Source organism: Eumetopias jubatus, unplaced genomic scaffold, assembly GCF_037043125.1.
Source record: "Eumetopias jubatus isolate StellerSeaLion01/CBP00866 unplaced genomic scaffold, mEumJub1_p1.0 scaffold_7, whole genome shotgun sequence".
NCBI classification, from domain to species: domain Eukaryota; kingdom Metazoa; phylum Chordata; class Mammalia; order Carnivora; family Otariidae; genus Eumetopias; species Eumetopias jubatus.
In genome coordinates, this window is record NW_028274813.1 from 92,071,756 (window position 1) to 92,090,415 (window position 18,660).

Below are 18,660 nucleotides of genomic sequence, written 5' to 3' on the forward strand. Positions count from 1 at the left end.
TTCTTTGAATGTATTTATAATAACTGCTTTGAAATCTTTGTCTGCTAAATCCAACATGTGAGCCCACTCAGAGACAGTTTCTATCAACTGCTTTTTTCCCTGAGTATACATCATATTTTCCTGCTTCTCATAATTTTGTTGTTGAAAGCTGGACATTCTATTTTTTTATTATTTTTTAAAGTTTGTATTTAAATTCCAGTTAGTTAATATACAGTGTAGTATTAGCTTCAGGTATACAATTTACTGATTCACCACTTCCATACATCACCTGCTGCTCATCACAACAAGTGCACTCCTTAATTGCCATCACCTATGTCACCCATCCCCCCACCCCACTCCCCTCTGGTAACCATCAGTTTGTTCTCTATAGTTTAGAGTCAGTTTCTTGGTTTGTCTCTCTCCCCTTTCTCCCCCCATGCTCATTTGTTTTGTTTCTTAAATTACCCATATGAGTGAAATCATATGCATTTGTCTTTTTCTGACTTATTTTGCTTAGCATTATACTCACTAGTTCCATCCATGTCACTGCAAATGGCAAGATTTCACTCTTTTTTATGGCTGAGTAATATCCCATTGTATATAAATACCACATCTTCTTTATCAATTCATCAGTTGATGGACACTTAGGCTGTTTCCATATTTGGGCTATTGTAGTTGTGCTGCTATAAACACAGAGGTGCATGTATCCCTTCGTAGTAGTATTTTTGTTTTCTTTCGCTAAATACCTAATGGTGCAATTGCTGGGTCATAGGGTAGTTCTATTTTTAACTTTTTGAAGAACCTCCATACTGTTTTCAGAGTGGCTGCATCAGTTTGCATTCCCACCAACAGTGCAGGAGAGTTCCCCTTTCTTCACATCCGCACCAACACCTGTTGTTTCTTTTTCTTTTTTTCCCATTTGAAAGTAGTTATTTATTAACTGACCAGAGTACAAAAATAATCATGGTAGATACCTTAGCTCATCCTTCTAATAAGCCTATTGATCTGGTCTTCCCTGTCACCAGCATCTCCACCTTCTACAAAATGGGTGGTCTTTTTCTTCATTTCCCCTCATGGAGAAGATAATTTGAAGGGCCATAAAAAGTTGTTTGCTTCTTTGAAACATTTTCCAACACAATAGATCTCATGAATCAGATCCTCCATGCAGATGATGCCATATTTACCAATCAATGTGTTATCTGTCAGGGCAATTCACTTCGTGTTGATTTTGCCATAACCACACTTGCAGATCAATTCATTCACTGACTTCAGGTTTGGGTACCCCCATGCTATATATGGTTCCACAATCCTTAGCACGTTAACTGAAGCCTTGCTGAGCTTAACAAAGGTGCCATTGAAGATCTGGCGAAGGTGAAGAAGCTGCAACATCTTTCAAACCTTTGGGCTCAGACCACTGATACCTCTGATCCTGATAACAAATGCCAATTTGGTTTCTGCAGGTATGTAGAAGTTGCCAGCTTTTTTTTGCCATCCTCACCCCTCACCATTCAAATCTCAGTTCTGTATATCTACCTATATTCCTTGTGGTAATGCTTAGCTTTTTCATAGATAAGCTTCCTCCTTGCATTTCTTTTGGGCAAACTTCTTTCTTAAGGGTTTCTGGCACAGCAGGAACGTTCTTTTCCCTCTCTTCTCCACCCTCCACGGTTCCAGCTGGAAAAGAGACCTGTTGTTTCTTGTGTTGTTGATTTTAGCCATTCCGACAGGTGTGTGGTGATATCTCATTGTAGTTTTGATTTCTATTTCCCTGATGATTAGTGATGTTGAGCATCTTTTCATGTGTCTGTTGGACATCTGTATGTCTTCTTTGTAAAAATGTCTATTCATGTCTTCAGCCCATTTTTTAATGGGATTATTCATTTTTTGTGTGTTGAGTTTTATAAGTTCTTTATATATTTTGGATATTAACCCTTTATCACATATGTCATTTGCAAATATCTTCTATTTCAAAGGTTGCCTTTTAGTTTTATTGATTATTTCCTTCATTGTGCAGAAGTTTTTATTTTGATGAAGTCCCAATAGTTTATTTTTTGCTTTTGTTTCCCTTGCCTCAGGAGAGATATCTAGTAAGAAGTTGCTATGGCAGATATCAAAGAGATTACTGCCTGTGTTCTCTCTAGGATTTTAATGGTTTCATGTCTCACATTTAGGTCTTTAATCCATTTTGAATTTATTTTTTTTAAAGATTTTATTTATTTATTTATTTATTTATTTGACAGAGACACACAGAGAGAGAGGGAACACAAGCAGGGGGAGTGGGAGAGGAGAAGCAGGCTTCCCGCTGAGCAGAGAGCCCAATGTGGGGCTCGATCCCAGGACCCTGGGACCATGACCTGAGCCGAAGGCAGATGCTTAACGACTGAGCCACTCAGGCGTCCCTTGAATTTATTTTTTGTGTATGGTGTAAGAAAGTGGTCCAACTTCATTATTTTGCATGTTGCTGTCCAGTTTTCCCAACACCATTTGTTGAGGAGACTTTCTCCCCATTGCATATTCTTTCCTGTTTTGTTGAAGATTAATTACCATGTAGTTGTAGGTTCATTTCTAGGTTTTCTATTCTGTTCCATTGATCTGTGTGCCTATTTTTGTGCTAGTACCAAACTGTTTTGATCACTACAGCTTTATAATATAACTTGAAGTCCAAAATTGTGATGCCTCCAGGAAAGCTGGACATTTTAGATAAAATTCTGTAGCAAATCTGGTTTCTGATTTCTAGCCCCAGTGATAGTTGTTGCTGTTTTCCCCTTTGCTTGTTTGTTTTTTTTAAACTTGCCTGGACTAAACCTGTGGCTGTCTCCCTCACATTGTGTGCTTACTGATGTCTCTGGCTTTTTAGCGGTCATCCTGTACCTGCATAGCTTAGTGGTTAGTCCAGGATTCATCAGAGGTTGTGCTCAAACACACAGAGCTGGTACGACTTGCATTCTCTGCTATTAGATATATGTGTGGTTTGGAAAGAACTTTCACATTTTAGGCAGTTTTCACATCTGCTTAACTTTTACTTTCCAACAGGACCTGTTATGTTTCCTCTGTGTACATGCAGCCTCTGGTTGGCCAGTGATGGATGGAGAGCCACTATCTATGACTATCTATTTCCTGATCTCTCTTTTATATTACTGGCTAATCCTTGATCCATTGCTTACCCCAATCAGGACCGCAACCTCAGGCCAGCAGATGCCACTGATTTTTCACATTTGTCTCCAAATTAAAAGAGGTTTTCATTACTTGCTCCACCTTGATAGATTATACCACCAATCAAACTTATAGGGCAGTGGGGCATGGAGGAGTAGCCTCTGGGACAAATGACACAGAATCCATTTTTACCTGATGTGTAGAATTTTTAAAGAATTGACACTTCTCAATTTGTATCTGATTGATTTCTAGAGCACTGAAATGGATATTTTTGATAATTTTGCTTTATACTTGTTTTCCACAGAGAGGATTTGCTTATCTCCTTTCTTCATCAATGTGAGAAGTCTTGCCCTGAAATCCATTTTTATGTTAGATAAAACTCTGTTTATCAAGCAGGTATTTATGAGATACTAGCTTGTTGGTTGGTAAAAAATCTGTTTCATAGGTTGCAAATATTTGGGAAATGTTGAGTTAAACAAAATTAAATGGGGTTCTTTATTATAGGACTTCACAGGGTCATGAATATGCCAAGATACATTGCACATCTCTAAGAGCAGGGCTGTGAGTAGAATAATAGTATGAAGCATTTTCCAGTTAATTTAGCCACAGAATACCTTTTACAATGAATTTCTTTTAACAAGTTAAGAAACACTGGTAAATGTTAGGACAAATGAACCGCTTAGACTTTAGGACAAATTTAGGGATTAGTTTTAATGGAGATGGTCATCAATGGGTACTTTATATTCCCACAGATTATTGCCAGTAGTGGGGAACTAATAACCAGATGTTCTCCTAGTGTGTCTTTTTTCTCATAATTCTTTCTCTGATTCTGCTTTAATCCCTGACACTCTCAGCTCCCACAAATCCCATTTCTGAGGCAAACGCATTTAATCTACCTTGACAGAGAAGGTAGAGTTGGGACCTGGACGGACCTCTGAGTTCCTAGTTCCTTGCTTCCTTCCTAAAAAGGTTTTAATTTTCCTTATGATTATAAAAGTAATATATAATCATTTTTAAAAATTCAATAAATACCAAAAAGCATAAAGAAAAATATACAGAGTAATCATAATTCCACTATCCTAGGCAACCACCTTTAACACTTGGGTATTTATATGTCCAAATATTTTTCTATATACACCCTTTAAGAAATGTAAAATGAATACTTATTAAGTGTCAGGAATTGTGCCAGGTGCTAGGAAAATGGTGGTAAACACTTAATCCCTGCCTTCAAGTTGCATTTAGTCTAGTGGGGAGAAAGACATTAAATAAATCCAGCAAATAATTCTATACTTACAAATTGTGGTAAGTGTGAGATTGACATGTATTTTGTCAAAGATAGACTCAAACCATACATACATTTTTTTTTTTTTTTTTAAGAGAGAAATCGGGGGAAGCACAGAGGGCGAGGGAGAGAGAGAATCCCAAGCAGGCTCCACACAGGGCTCAATCTCACGACTCTGAGATCATGACCTGAGCTGAAATCAAGAGTCCGATGTTTAACCAACTGAGCTATCCAGGCACCTCCATACATACATATGTTTTATAACCTGTTTTCTTCACTTACATCAATGGATCATGAATATTTTCCCATGACAATAAATACATATTCTGTACTAGAATTGAGAATAAGAAAAACATGCTCCTATCTCTGAGGGTTTGGTTCTAACTGGGGAGAGAGACATATAAATAGATCATTTCAATTCAATTTTAGTAGGGGTTGTATAAGGTACAAACATGGGGCAGGGAAGGCTTCATAGGGGAAGTGACTGCCTGAGTAGTGTTTTAAAGGATAAATAGAAATTTTCTAGTTAAGAGTAGAAGAATATACCAAGCAGTCAGCATGTGCAAAAACATGAAAATTAAAAGCGTGGCATACTTAGAGAACTGATGGCAGCTTGATATTGCTAAAACAAAAAAATGCTAACCTAAGCCTAGTAGGAGAGAATGCCAGAGAGGCAGGCAATGGGAAAGCTACCAAGGCCTATGTCCCCTGGTAAGGAGTTTGCATTTATCCACCTGACTATTTTGAACTGAGAATAACATGATCAGATTTCTGAGATAGAAAGCTCTCTCTGAAGGGTTGGCTGAAAAGAGAAGAAATTGGTGATAGTGGGTGACTAATTAGAATATTTTCACAATAATCCAGGACAGAGACAGTGGCAAGGAAAACGGAGCAATTGGAGGTGTATTAACCATGTTATTAGGGGTAAATGGAAGCAAATTAGCTGGAGTAGGAAATCAGAATAATTGGTGAGAGCTGACAAGAGCTTTGCAGGGAAAACATGACCAGATGCTAAACTCAAGAGCAAAGGGATGAAGAAAGCTAACTGGAGTTTAGAAGTTGAGGAACTTAGGAATAGGAATAGCATAGACTAGACTCCCCTGGAGCCTAGGGGAGAGTCTGGCTGAGGACACAGGGGAGATCTGGAGCCATGGACATTTGCATGTCCTTGGAACTCCCCTTTCACGTGGTTGCCAGACACATTCCCTAGACAGCATGACAACCTTGCAGTAAGTGAGCATGAACAACTGTTGTTTGTCTTTAATAGTCCCATTAAGTGAAGGCAAAAATTTTTGGGAAAATGTTCTATGAAAGAATGATTCCCTGGAGGTACATCTTGAGAAGAAGTGGGCTGAATTCTGTGGTCACGCGGTAGAATCTAAGACTTTTGGAGTGAAAGCTAACATGTATGTATAATATATTTCTGAAGAAATAGATTGTAGCCGTTGTTTCTAGGGAAGGGAAGTGGGCAGCTGGGAGATGGGAAGAGAGGAAGATTTTTCTCGGTACCTTTTGTACATTTTGAGTTTTGAGTGAAGGGAATTTAACATCTATTCAAAACAAAAGTTTTTAAAAAGGAAGCTGAGGAAATGCAGAAGAAAAACATTACCTTTTCACACATCTGTATGTATTTCCAAGTGACACAGTCCTGCTTGGAAAGTGGTGGGGCTGCTGATATTCATGTGAGGAATAAACTAGTTTGCCCCACTGCAGTCTTAGGACCACCATACCTTCTTAAAATGTACTGAGACATTTCTCTGCCCTATTTTCACCTCAATGAGAGCCGCCTTCCTCCCTGACTGGAAGAAGAGAGGAAATCCACTTCTAGAGGGTTTAATAGGTTCAATCCCTGTCATTCTGAGTGAAATTACCTGGGATAAAGGTGGAGATGGGAAAAGGAGAACAAAGAGCCCATATTTAGAGAAAAAATGGGCAGTCTAAAATTACAAGCTTCAAAGAGAACATCCATATCCCTTTCATTTCATGGCAGGACTTGGAGCCAGAGTCTCCGAACAGGAAGCCACAGGCAACCTCTTCATTGTCAATCCATAAAAATAAGGGGAAAATGCTCCAAGCTCAAAGTCTAGAGCTAGGACTACAATTTCAGTTCTGCCCCTAAGGTTGTGTGACCTTGGTCAAGTGGCTTCCACAGTCTATGTATCAGTATCCTTTTCTGCAATATTAGGTGATTGGATGCGTGGATGACATCCAAATTTCTTCCAATTTCCACATCCTATAATTATAAATCTTAGCAAGTCTTGCTATATAGTTCTGTAGCTTTTCCTACCAGGCATTTCACTTCTGGCTTTTGACATTTGTTTCTTACCTCTATTATCAACTTCTAGCTTTGCAAGATGGAACCTAGAGGAGGAATGGTAGAAATTGGTGGGGCTTCAACAATCTTTGTGCCTGGATCACACACTGGGTAGAAAGCTCTGGAAGTTGTTCCAGCAACTTCCTCCTTCATAATCAGGTCAGTTGGAGATAATTTTGTCTTTTTCCCAAATTTCTCTCTTTCTAAGAACTCTTCTGTCTTCTTCTCTTGCAACCATTCATTTTACCCCTAAACTCCTTTTCTGTTCATTGGCCTGTACTCATGTTATCAATTGACATGACTGAATAATACATATAATTACTTCAATAAATAATTGAGTACCTACCATGTACTAGATAGTTTTCAAACTTTTTGGTCTTAGGACCCCCTCTGCATGTTTGAAAGTTATCAGGGAACTCCAAAAGCTTTTGTTTATATGGGTTATATCTATATATATTTACTAAATTAAAAAATAAAACTGAGAAAAGTTTGAACTATTAATTTTAAAATAGCAAAAAATAGACCCATTATATGTTAATAACATTAAAAAATGAAAAACAGCTATATATTCAGAACAAAAAAATTAGGGAGAGGAATGGCACTGTTTCACAATTTTGCAAATCTCTTTGCTGTCAGGCTTAACATAAAACAGCTGGATTCTCATGCCTGGTTCTTTATTTAATCTGTTGCTTTGGGGTTTGTATTAGTTTCTTGGGGTTGCTGTAACAAATTACCACAAACTTGACTGCTCAAAACAACAGAAATATGTTCTTTTGCAGTTCTGGGGCCAGAAGTCCTACATCAGTTTCACTGGGCCACAATCAAGGTGTGGCAGGGAAGTGCTCCCTCCAGAGGCTCCAGAGGGAACTTCTCTCCTTGCCCCTTCCAAAATCTGGTGGCTGCTAACATTCCTTCATTTGGAAGGAATGAAGCCAGGCTCTTCCCCTATCTCTGCATCAACTGCTCTTTTGTGTGTGCTGGCTAATCTCCTCATGCTTCTTTTTTATAAGGACATTTATGATGGCATGTAGGCTTCACTGGAATAATCCAGGATAATCTCTTTATCTCAAGATCCTTAACCCAGTCCCACCAGCACAAGATTCACTATTCACCGGTTTCAAGACTAGGATGTGGACATACCCTTGGGAGCCATTATCAGCCGACAACAGGTTATTTTGTTTGATGTTTATGAAGAAAATCTGGTCTCACACAGATACGCAGTTTGGGGAAAAAGAGAGTATTTTTATAGCCTTTTCAAATAATTGTGGATATTCTTCTTTAGTACAACACCAAAATTCAACAAGAAATAGTCTCTTAAAGGTTTGTTGCAATGTGGAATTTGAAAACATATCAGTGAATTTTTCTCATGGGTTACATTAAAATCATTGGGCTTTAGGCACTTTAAATGGATCTTTCATCCATTCATAATTTTATAATATCATGCACTGATCATTTGGAAGATACTGGTTCACTGAGTTATACAGATCTTCCAAATGCAGACACATTTAATTATATATGTTCAAAAAATAACATTCATTAATACCACCTCCAATCTTAACAAAACAGTTCTCACATATTGGGAAATTATCAAACTCCTGGTGGTAGAAACACATTCTTCAAAACTGTAATTTTCATATGGAAGCTTAAATTTTATCAGTGGCAACAAATTCAGTTATTTTCCTTCAAGTGACAGACTTGCTGTTCATTTTCAAGAAAGCTACTGTTTGTTAATAAATGAAGAAAAGTGCCTGGTTCAGCTTTCAAGTCAAACAAGTTCACAAGTGCTTTTCCTTGAGGAACCCTGGTTGTGCATCAGAACTGCTTGATGTGTACTTCCCGTTTTGTCACACACTGTATTTAAAAGGAATGTACTGGGATGCCTGGGTGGCTCAGTCGTTGGGCATCTGCCTTCAGCTCAGGTCATGATCCCTGGGTCCCGGGATCAAGCCCCCCACATCGGGCTCCCTGCTCCGCGGAGAGCCTGCTTCTCCCTCTCCCACTGCCTTTGTTCCCTCTCTTGCTCTCTCTCTGTCAAATAAATAAATACAATCTTAAAAAAAAATAAAAGGAATGTACTGAGAGGTCAAGATTTAACAAAATTAAGAATTCTTATTGCTTTATTAAAGATATTCTAAGGTAAACTGGCTTTCCCCCTCCCCCAATGGGAGTGTATGGTGGTGAAGAGTACAATTTGCAGCCTCTGCCTTGATTTGTGCCAAGGTGCCAGCAGTTTTGCCCAATTTTGCTTTCATACCATTAGTGCAAATATCAGCACAGTTGTTCCAGGATAAACTTACTTTAAAAAATTGGTCAGTGCTCTATTTCAGCACTACTTGTGTTTATTGCCAAGCATTTTATAAAAGATCTTCAAGTATTAGTGCTGACACTGGATAGACACAAGCAAAGCAACAAGCCTAGCTTACATCACATCTATGTTTATATAATTTTTTTGTCCATCTTCAAGGAAATATAATTTTGCAGATGAGATGTTATCACAGTCTTTACATTTGCAACTAAATTTCTTTCTTTTTTTTTTTTAAGATTTTATTTATTTATTTGACAGCAAGAGAGGGAACACAAGCAGGGGGAGTGGGAGAGGGAGAAGCAGGCTTTCCACGGAGCAGGGAGCCTGATGCAGGGCTCGATCCCAGGACCCTGGGATCATGATCTGAGCCGAAGGCAGACGTTTAACCGACTGAACCACCCAGGCGCCCCGTAACTAAATTTCTAATTTGTTGAGCTATTGCATCTATGGAAAGTAGCTTGGCCATGATTTCTTTGACGGATTTTTCATCCAGGAGGCATTTCCTGAGTAACGTACAGGCTTTATTAGTCTCTCAGTTATCATTTGCCCTTTTGCAGCCAGTGCAACACAATAATTTAACCTGTACGATGCTTCAGTGGGTTTTTCATTTCTAGTTTGAAAAGTGGTAACAAAAACGCTCTGACTTTTAAAGAGCCTACCGTGTTTAAAACATTTAATTCCCTTTCCTTTCTTACTTACAGTTTTGCCCAGAAACTTCCCTTTATCTGAGTCAGAGAATCCTCTGATATTGAGGTCAATGTCACATTTTTCAGCATCTATAGATGTGGGAAGATTGAGAAAGCAAGTCTTCTAATCTCCTTTTTGTAAGCCAACGAAAGAACCTAAAGTTAAAAAGGGTAGAGACAAAATTTTATTTTGAATAAAATATTAAATTCTAAAAGAATAACAGTTTTAAGTAAAATTTAAACATCTAGAAACTTTTTCAATAAATTAAAAACTATTCTTGGAAAGCAAGTCGACAAAACGAACTTTTTTCTTGCGTTTCTTCATAGGTGTAAGGACAGTTTAGGGATTTCTAAAAGCCATTTATTGGATGATTGACGGGGTTACAGAGATTAGGTATAAGGGAAGATAGCTTTTAAGAACACACTAGAAGTACTAAGGAGAAACAGTTAATCTCTGAGAGCGCACGTTTATACCCTAAGCCTTAGAAGGGTTCCAGAAAACAGAGGAGTACTCAAGCACACATTTCACCAGCCAACAAAGCTCTTAAGTCAACTATCCTCTTGAAAACTTCTCTGTATACTCCTTAAAGGATGAGAGCGAAAACAGCAAACAACATTTAAGTAGTATTAGGCATGTAGCTTTGACTTCGTGGATCCCCTGGAAGGGACCCAGAGACCCTCAGAGGTCACCAGACCGCATTTTGAGAACCACTGTACTAGATTCTGTTCTAGGTAGAAGCTGGGGTAACAGCAATAGATAAACTATCCCCTCCACAGGGGGATAAGGTATTTCTGTAGTGGCCGCCGTGATCAGCTCTGAAATGACAAAGAACGGAGCGCTGGGAGCGGGAAGGGCAGGGACACCTGTCCTCGTCTGCCGGGCAGTCGGCCGGGGGGGGGGGTGGCCTCGCGACCACTTCCTTCCCCTTCCCGACTGCGTCTCCAAATCCCCGGAGAAGAGGGGTGGTTAGGAAGCGGCAGCGACCGCGACACCCCGGGGTGAGGAAGCCGCAGGACAGCCGCGCTGTCATTCGACACCGCCGGTGGAACCAGCTCCCTCAGGGCCCGAGGCGCGTGGCGCTGGGGGCCCGCGCCGTCCCGCCCCTCGGGGTGCGGGTGGGGGTTGGTGGGGGCGGATTGCCCGCAGTCCCGCAGCCTGGGAGTGGAGGCCGAATGGGGGCCAGCAATGTGCGCCTCCCGATGCGGTCTCGCGCGGCGCGGAGGCGGCTAAAGGGAAAGGGAGACCTTGGAGGGCGAAGCGTGAGAGGGACCGGCCCCAGCGGCTACCTTAAGAGGGACCCGGCGTGATATGCCAGGGTTGCCATCGAACCCGGACGGTGCGGTCCTTCTCTTCCTCCCTAAGAGGTCACCACCGCGCGCCAGGCGAGCTAGCCGCCCTTCGCCGCGCGGACTCTCGCGCCCTCCGGCGGCCTCTCTTGAGAACGACACTGTCCTTGTCCACGCTGGACGCGAATAAAGATTTCTTCTTCAAACAAACAGGAAGTGTCTACGGAGGCCGGGCCGGCGGCTGGGCAGGGGCCGGGCATGAAGCCGGGCGGCGACCGGATCGAGGGCGGTGGCGGCGGCGGCGATGAGCGACATAGTGGAGAAGACGCTGACGGCGCTGCCGGGACTCTTTTTGCAGAACCAGTCGGTTGGCGGGCCCGCGGGCGTCAAGGCGTCTTTCTCCTCGCGGCTGGGCGGCCTCGTCCGCGGCATCACCGCGCTAACCTCCAAGCACGTAAGTGCTCGCCGGGCGGGGAGGTCGGGGCGCCGGGGGGGAGGCCCCCGCGCTGCGAGGCCCGAGTCCGGCGGCGAGCCTCCGGGGCCGGCCCTCCGGCGGGGCTTACGAACTGCGTGTGTGTCAGTCCGTCCCTGCGTCTGTCTGGAAGCGTCACTTTTCTTCTCGGACCGACAGCCGGGAGGCCGAGTTTCCACAGTTGGCCGTGACACTGAGTCATTATTATCTGGGGCCGGTCTCTTTAATCTTTGAGCCTCCGTGTGTTTCCTGAACGTTGAAGTGGAAAAGTACCAGTACGTATTCCATAGGTTGTTTCGAGGATTAGATGAGCCATCAAGCGAGGGAAAATACCGAGTGCTGTGGGAGTGTCAGCATTGTTTACCTTCTACAAAGTTTCTTTACAGGTTCTTTCTCTCCAGTTCTTTCACACATCGGAACACACCCCGTCCTCTGAACCTATTGTTCAACATCTTTGGGGAGCTTGAGGTTCTTACGTTAGACCAACCGGGTGGGCAAAGAAAAAGCGTTAATTCTCCCAAAATGTAAAATTTGTTATCTCAGCCTCAGATGGGCTTTGAAAATGACAAAATTAGAAAGTATTAAGTTTCCACAAACTTTGATAGTTGAACGGATTGTGTAAGATACTTTGTTATGTCGTAATTTGCTCAAAAGTTAATTTATGAAAGAGGTTATGTGTTAGACACTGAGGAAAAAGAGTAAAACAAATTTTCTTTTCCCCAAGGAATTGGTCCTTCATCTTGGGCTTAAGACGGGTATAAACAATATACAATGACATATAAGTGCCCAATATACAATGACATATAAGAGAGAAGGAATGACAGAGAGAAGAATTTTCTTCAAAATGCCCTTGGGGTTTAAAACATTCTTTTTAAGCTGAAATAAGATGATGCTCTGCTGGATGCTGTATTTCTGCTTCACATTCAGAAATCATTATTTATGGACATAATACTGTTTGTCTTAACATTTTGTCCTTTACTAATTTCTGTGAGATTCTGAGTGAAATATTTTTAAAAATTATTTTTGGTCTTAAATTGCATTTGAAACTGTACATAAGATATCTAAATGTGGCAGAATCTCACGAGTAGTTCTTGAGTAAGCTACCTAATGGACATCTGCTGATTCAGTGTGTAATTTAAAGATAGCATTCTGTTAGCCAAAAATGGGGCCAGTATTCAAGTGTGCGAAGGAGATGAAATACAGTGCAGGCAGTAGAAGTAATCACATTGGTGTATTTGTTGTGTGTATGAGAGAGAAATGGGAAGTGAGGAAAAGGATCTGAGGAATAAGGAGGAAAGAAGAGGGAAGAGTGTAGCTTACGGGAAAAAGACTGATTTCTGTTTCTTCCTTCTTACCCTGTTTCTCTTTTCTATGAAGACTTTTTACTTTTATTTATTTCTTAAGATCTTTTTAAGTTACCTCTACACCCAATGTGGGGCTCAAGCTCAGAACCCCAAGATGAAGAGTTGCATGCTCCACTGACTGAGCCAGCCAGGTGCCCTAGGACTTTTTACTCTTAAAGGGAAGGTGTGAGAACCTTATTCTGGACCAGTACATGAAAAATGTCTTCTTTCTCTCCACCTTTAATTCAGAACAAAGCGAAGCAAAACAAAACAAAAAATATTTTCTGCTAAACTGTCCTTGAGGGGACAGTAATTAAGTGAAGGAAAGAGGAATGGTGGATTATTCTTTCCAGGAATGATTGGGAGGGTTTGGAGAAATGCCTTTAGGCTAATCTTAAGCACGTAATTTTTAGAATTGTCCTTTAAAATAACGTTTATTTTTTTTTGTTTAAAGTATTATGAATTATATTTTTCTTATTAAGAAATATTGTTACAGTTTGAAAAGATCATTATTTGTCCATTTAAATACTTTCACTTTTTTAGGAGGAAGAGAAACTAATCCAGCAGGAACTGAGTAATCTGAAAGCAACTGTTTCTGCTCCTGCAACAACACTGGTAAGTTTGCATAGTCAGTGCCAGTACATTTTATATTTGAAATCTGGTCCACTGTGGAGTCTGTAGTGGCATCTAATTGATCAGTTGCTAAAATCTAGTTTATCATAGTCACAATCAGTTATGGATGGTAGCAAGTCAGACATCAGCTTAAGTTTTTTATTATTGACTGGCTGCACCATAGCAAGACGTGCTTGAGTGATGTCAATTCAATGCCAACGTGATGATAATTACATAAATGTGGCAATACTCATGGGACCCCAGTGCTGAACTTACTGTTTTAATGTTGTGCACTGGGAAAAGGTTATGATACATCATTTAAGGTAATATTTTCAGTCCTGAATTGGTATATTATAGATCTCTCATTTTACTATTCTACATCATCTTGGAATATAGGTGAACAAGGTAGAAAAATGGTTTTCTTGCCGTAAAAAAGTGTATTGCACAACAGCTAAATCAAGTTCCAGTTATTTTAGAACTTGAGTTCCATGTAACTTGATTTCTCAAACAGCATTCTTTTAGCAGCTATTTAGTGAATAGCCGCTATATGCAGGCCACTGTCCCCACATAGTTAGATTAAGACCTAAGTTTTTTCTTTTAATTTTCATGTGGCTTCATATAATGAGATTTTGCCAAGCAACATTATTCAGCAAATATTTAGTGAGTGCATTCTATGTGTAAGTCACTGTGGAAGTATTCTCCCTCTTCTAATAAAAATATTGGGGTGATCATTTTGCATGAACACAATAGTGTACATGAATAACATTTCTTCTTTGGGGGGTTATTTTTATTATTATTTTATTATTTTATTTTATTATGTTAGTCACCATACAATACAGCACCAGTTTTCTTTTTGTTTTTTTTTTTTTAAAGAGAGAAAGAGAGAGAGAGAGCACATGGCGGGGGGGGGGTGGTCAGAGGGAGAAGCAGACTCCCTGCTGAGCAGGGAGCCTGATGTGGGACTTGATTCTGGGAGTCCAGGATCATGACCTGAGCTGAAGGCAATCGCTTAACCAACTGAGCCACCCAGGCGCCCCACAGCACCAGTTTTCGATGCAGTAATCCATGATTCATTGTTTTTGTACAACACCCAGTGCCCCATGCAGTATGTGCCCTCCTTAATACCCATTACCGGGCTAACCCATCCCCCTAACCCCCCTCCCCTCTAAAACCCTCAGTTTGTTTCTCAGAGTCCATAGTCTCTCATGGTTTATCTCTCCTTCCGATTTCTCCCCTTCATTTTTCCCTTCCTTCTCCTAATGTCCTCCATGCTATTCCTTATGTACCACAAATAAGTGAAACCATATGATAATTGACTTTCTCTGCTTGACTTATTTCACTTAGCATAATCTCCTCCAGTCCCATCCATGTTGATGTAAAAGTTGGGTATTCATCCTTTCTGATGGCTGAGTAATATTCCATTGTATATATGGACCATGTCTTCTTCATCCATTCATCTGTTGAAGGGCATCTCGGCTCTTTCCACAGTTTGGCTATTGCGGACATTGCTGCTATGAACATTGGGGTGCATATGGCCCTTCTTTACACTACATCTGTGTCTTTGGGGTAAATACCCGGTAGTGCAATTGCTGGGTCATAGGGTAGCTCTATTTTTAATTTTTTGAGGCACCTCCACACTGTTTTCCAAAGTGGCTGTACCAACTTGCATTCCCACCAACAGAGTAAGAGGGTTCCCCTTTCTCCACAACCTCTCCAACATTTGCTGTTTCTTGCCTTGTCCACTTTTGCCATTCTAACTGGTGTCTCAGTGTGGTTTTGATTTGAATTTCCCTGATGGCTAATGATGATGAACATTTTTTCATGTGTCTGTTAGCCATTTGTATGTCTTCTTTGGAGAAGTGTGTGTTCATCTCCTCTGCCCGTTTTTTGACTTGAACATTTTTAAAGTCTAAGAGAATGTATATATTTCCTTTTATGATCATAGAAATATTTGGACAAATGAAGCTCAAAGCATAGTTAATCTGATATATTTATGTGTATATAGGTATATGTGTGTGTGTGTGTGTGTTTAGATATGTATATGTGTGTATATGTATGAAATCATTGTGGTATTTATTCATGATACTTGATAGAAATGTTAAGCAGAAATGGTTTCTCTCCTTTTACTTTGTTTGATTTCCATTTTTTATAATTGACACATCTGGAGAAATAAGATAAATAGGTAGAAGTTAGGGAGCCAGAGTTTGGAAGGAAGATTTTGTAATAATTATAGACATCCAACTCTGGGCATGCTTTTTTTTTTTTAAGAGAGAGAGAGCAAGAGAGCATGATAGGGCAGGGGCAGAGAGAGAAGGAGAGAGAGAATCTCAAGCAGGCTCCATGCTCAGCTTGGAGTCCCATGCAGAGCTCCATCCCATGACCCTGAGATCATGACCTGAGCCAAAATCAAGAGTCGGATGCTTAACCAACTGAGCCACCCAGGTGCCTCTCTGGGCATGCTTTATTGTCTGTCCCTGAGGTGGTTGGGTAGAGGTTGCATGACAGTTTGTTAGAGAAATTGTAAAAAAAAATTCTGCTTTGGGGAATGGACTTCTCTAAAACTAGGAGAATAATAATGTATGCAATATAATTTTTTTTGAAACATTTATTTATCATAGTTCTGGAAGCTGGAAGTCCAAGATTTAGTTCCTGGTGAGGGGCAATATAATTTTAATTAAATAGAGCTCATAATGACCTTTGAAAGACTCTGAGATAAAAAGTTACAAAACCGGGATGCCTGGGTGGCTCAGTTGGTTAAACGGCTGCCTTCAGCTCAGGTCATGATCCCGGGGCCCTACATCGGGCTCCCTGCTTAGCGGGGAGCCTGCTTCTCCCTCTCCTGCTCCCCCTGCTCTCTCTCTGTCAAATAAATAAATAATAATTAAAAAAATCTTAAAAAAAAAGTTACAAAACCAGGGATGATACTTAATGGATTAGATGAATACTTTCACTCCTTATTGATGTGGAAGCTTTTTATTTATTTGAGAGAGAGGGAAAGCATGACAGAGCATGAGTGGGGAGGCCCAATCCCAGGACCCTGGGACCATGACCTGAGCCCAAGGCAGATGCCCAACCGACTAAGTCACCCAGGGTCCACAGATGTGGAAGCCTTTGAAGAAGAAGTTCCAGTATCTTTTAAGCTTGTTTTTTTCAGTATTTAGTAGTCTTAACATACTAATGAATTAACTTTTATTACTTTAAACGTAAGTGACCTGAATTTTGTGTAATATACTAACTCTAGTTAATTTTTAGATATTAAAATAGGCTCTGGGCTTATTTTGAAACACATTTTATTTATATTTTTTATTTATGATTAAAATTTGCTATAAATATTGCAAATGCAAATATTATTATACTAATAAAACAAATTGTAGAATCTCCTAAAACAATTTATTAGCTTGTGTTGTAAATATTGAAAGACCCAGTTAAAAAATTAAATATTGGAATAGTAATATGATTAATGATATCATGCCCTTCAGTTCCTGATAACTGAGAGTTATTTAAAAAGAATGCCTGTAAAACAAACTATTGCATATTATGTACAGCAAAATAAATCTGAAGAAAGTTTGGGTGCAATTTGGTTTTTAAATATAAAAATTATTTTCTTTACAAATTATTACCAACTTTTGGGAATTTTATGGTTGTTTTCATTTGGCAAAGTATATTAAAATGATGTGCTCCAATCTAGAAGCCAAGTCATATTACCATGGGTGAAATTTTGTCTGAAGACCATGTGTCTCATCTTATAACCAGACTTCACACAGGGACACCTAGAACTAGAAAGAGCTATAGTTGGGACGCCTGGGTGGCTCAGTCAGTTGAGTGTCCGACTCTTGATTTTGGTTCAGTCATGATCTTGGGGTCTTGAGATCGAGCCGGACGTTGGGCTCCATGCTGAGTGTGGAGCCTGCTCAAAAGTCTCTTGCTCCCTCTCCCTCTGCCCCCCACCTTGCTTGCGCACATGCACGCTGTCTCTCAAATAAATAAATAAATCTTAAAAAAAAAAAGAAATAGCTACAGTTGATTTATTTTATAATGTTGCCATTAACAAAATGTTAAAATAATTTTACTAAAATCAATACTGTTGGTAAGCTAAGTTTTGGAGCAACTTTTATTTATAAAGTTTGACTTCAGGTTATGAATTTATATGTGTATGTTTTTTTCTTCAATGCCAGGATTAAGGGATTTCCCTGTGAAAGCAACATAATTTAAAAAAAATCAAAGTATTCTATATTTATGCAGTTACTGGATATTTTGCTTTGCAGAAAATGATGAAGGAATGTATGGTGAGACTTATATATTGTGAAATGCTTGGATATGACGCTTCCTTTGGCTACATACATGCAATCAAGTTGGCACAGCAAGGAAACCTTTTAGAAAAAAGAGTAGGTATGTATGTGTGTAAGATTTTTTATACTTAATGTTGCCCTTAAAGTTCCAGCAACTATGTAAAATCAATGATGGTGGGTATATAGTGTGTTTTTAGAACACTGCCTTGTAATTTCCAAAGCTTTAGAAGAGAACACTTCAAAAACTCAAACCTATAAGTGAAATCAGTCTTACTGATCCATAGCATTTTGGAAATTTGGAGATTAAAAATTGCCTGTTTTTGTGATAGATGACTATCTGTATTTGTCAAAACTCATTAAGCCATACACTTAAAAAATGAGTGAATTTTCTTGTGTGTAAATTATACCTCAATAAAGCCGATTTTAAATTCTGTCTGACCTCATCAGTTTAATGATCAAAAATGTTTCTTTATAGAATTAAAAACTGAAATTGACTTGAATAATATTAAATATACTGTTTTTAGTTTCATAAATGTTAGCTGTGAGGATTAGAGGTATCTTTTAAAAAGTTTTGGCTCTTTAATCAACCTTTAGGGCTATTAGGAAATATCCTTTAAATTAAGGACTTAAATCTTTTACTCATGTAGGTTCAGCTGTGTATCAGAACCCAAGAAGGAAACACATGAGAGTAATAGAGGAGTACAACATGTTCTTTATTCAGAGGAGTTGATAGTGTAATGTTTTCAAGGACCAGCATTCTTCACAAATTATATTCACCTCTGTCAGATGATGGGGTGGGGGGAGGAGATATTTTGGTAAAGATTCTGAGACTAGGTACACCCAGTATTCTATTTATTGAAACTCACTCCACTCTTCTAGATTTGTTGTATTCTTCCCTCCAAGGGGAATGTCCTCTGGCATCCTGTCTGTCCCTCTCT

General features: G+C 39.7%; 1 protein-coding gene, 1 long non-coding RNA gene and 1 pseudogene across 4 annotated transcripts in view; 1 reads left to right on the plus strand and 2 right to left on the minus strand.

Moving 5' to 3' along the window:
* LOC148163945 (uncharacterized) overlaps positions 1-11,286 on the minus strand; it is a 32,952-nt gene extending 21,666 nt beyond the window's left edge. The window contains exons 1-2 of the long non-coding RNA XR_015768552.1: positions 11,007-11,286; positions 9,733-9,875 (exon numbers count right to left, since the gene is read on the minus strand). This is a non-coding gene — a long non-coding RNA (uncharacterized LOC148163945). The remainder of the gene's footprint in view (positions 1-9,732; positions 9,876-11,006) is intronic.
* On the minus strand, positions 955-5,934 carry LOC148163946 (large ribosomal subunit protein uL30 pseudogene; annotated as a pseudogene).
* The window catches only part of AP4E1 (adaptor related protein complex 4 subunit epsilon 1), a 55,481-nt gene continuing 48,043 nt past the window's right edge, over positions 11,223-18,660 (plus strand). For all 3 annotated transcript variants that reach the window (XM_028100083.2, XM_028100084.2, XM_028100086.2), the window contains exons 1-3: positions 11,223-11,460; positions 13,365-13,436; positions 17,699-17,822. In XM_028100083.2, coding sequence (XP_027955884.1) covers positions 11,311-11,460; positions 13,365-13,436; positions 17,699-17,822 — 346 coding nt within the window. In that variant the 5' untranslated portion in view covers positions 11,223-11,310. The remainder of the gene's footprint in view (positions 11,461-13,364; positions 13,437-17,698; positions 17,823-18,660) is intronic.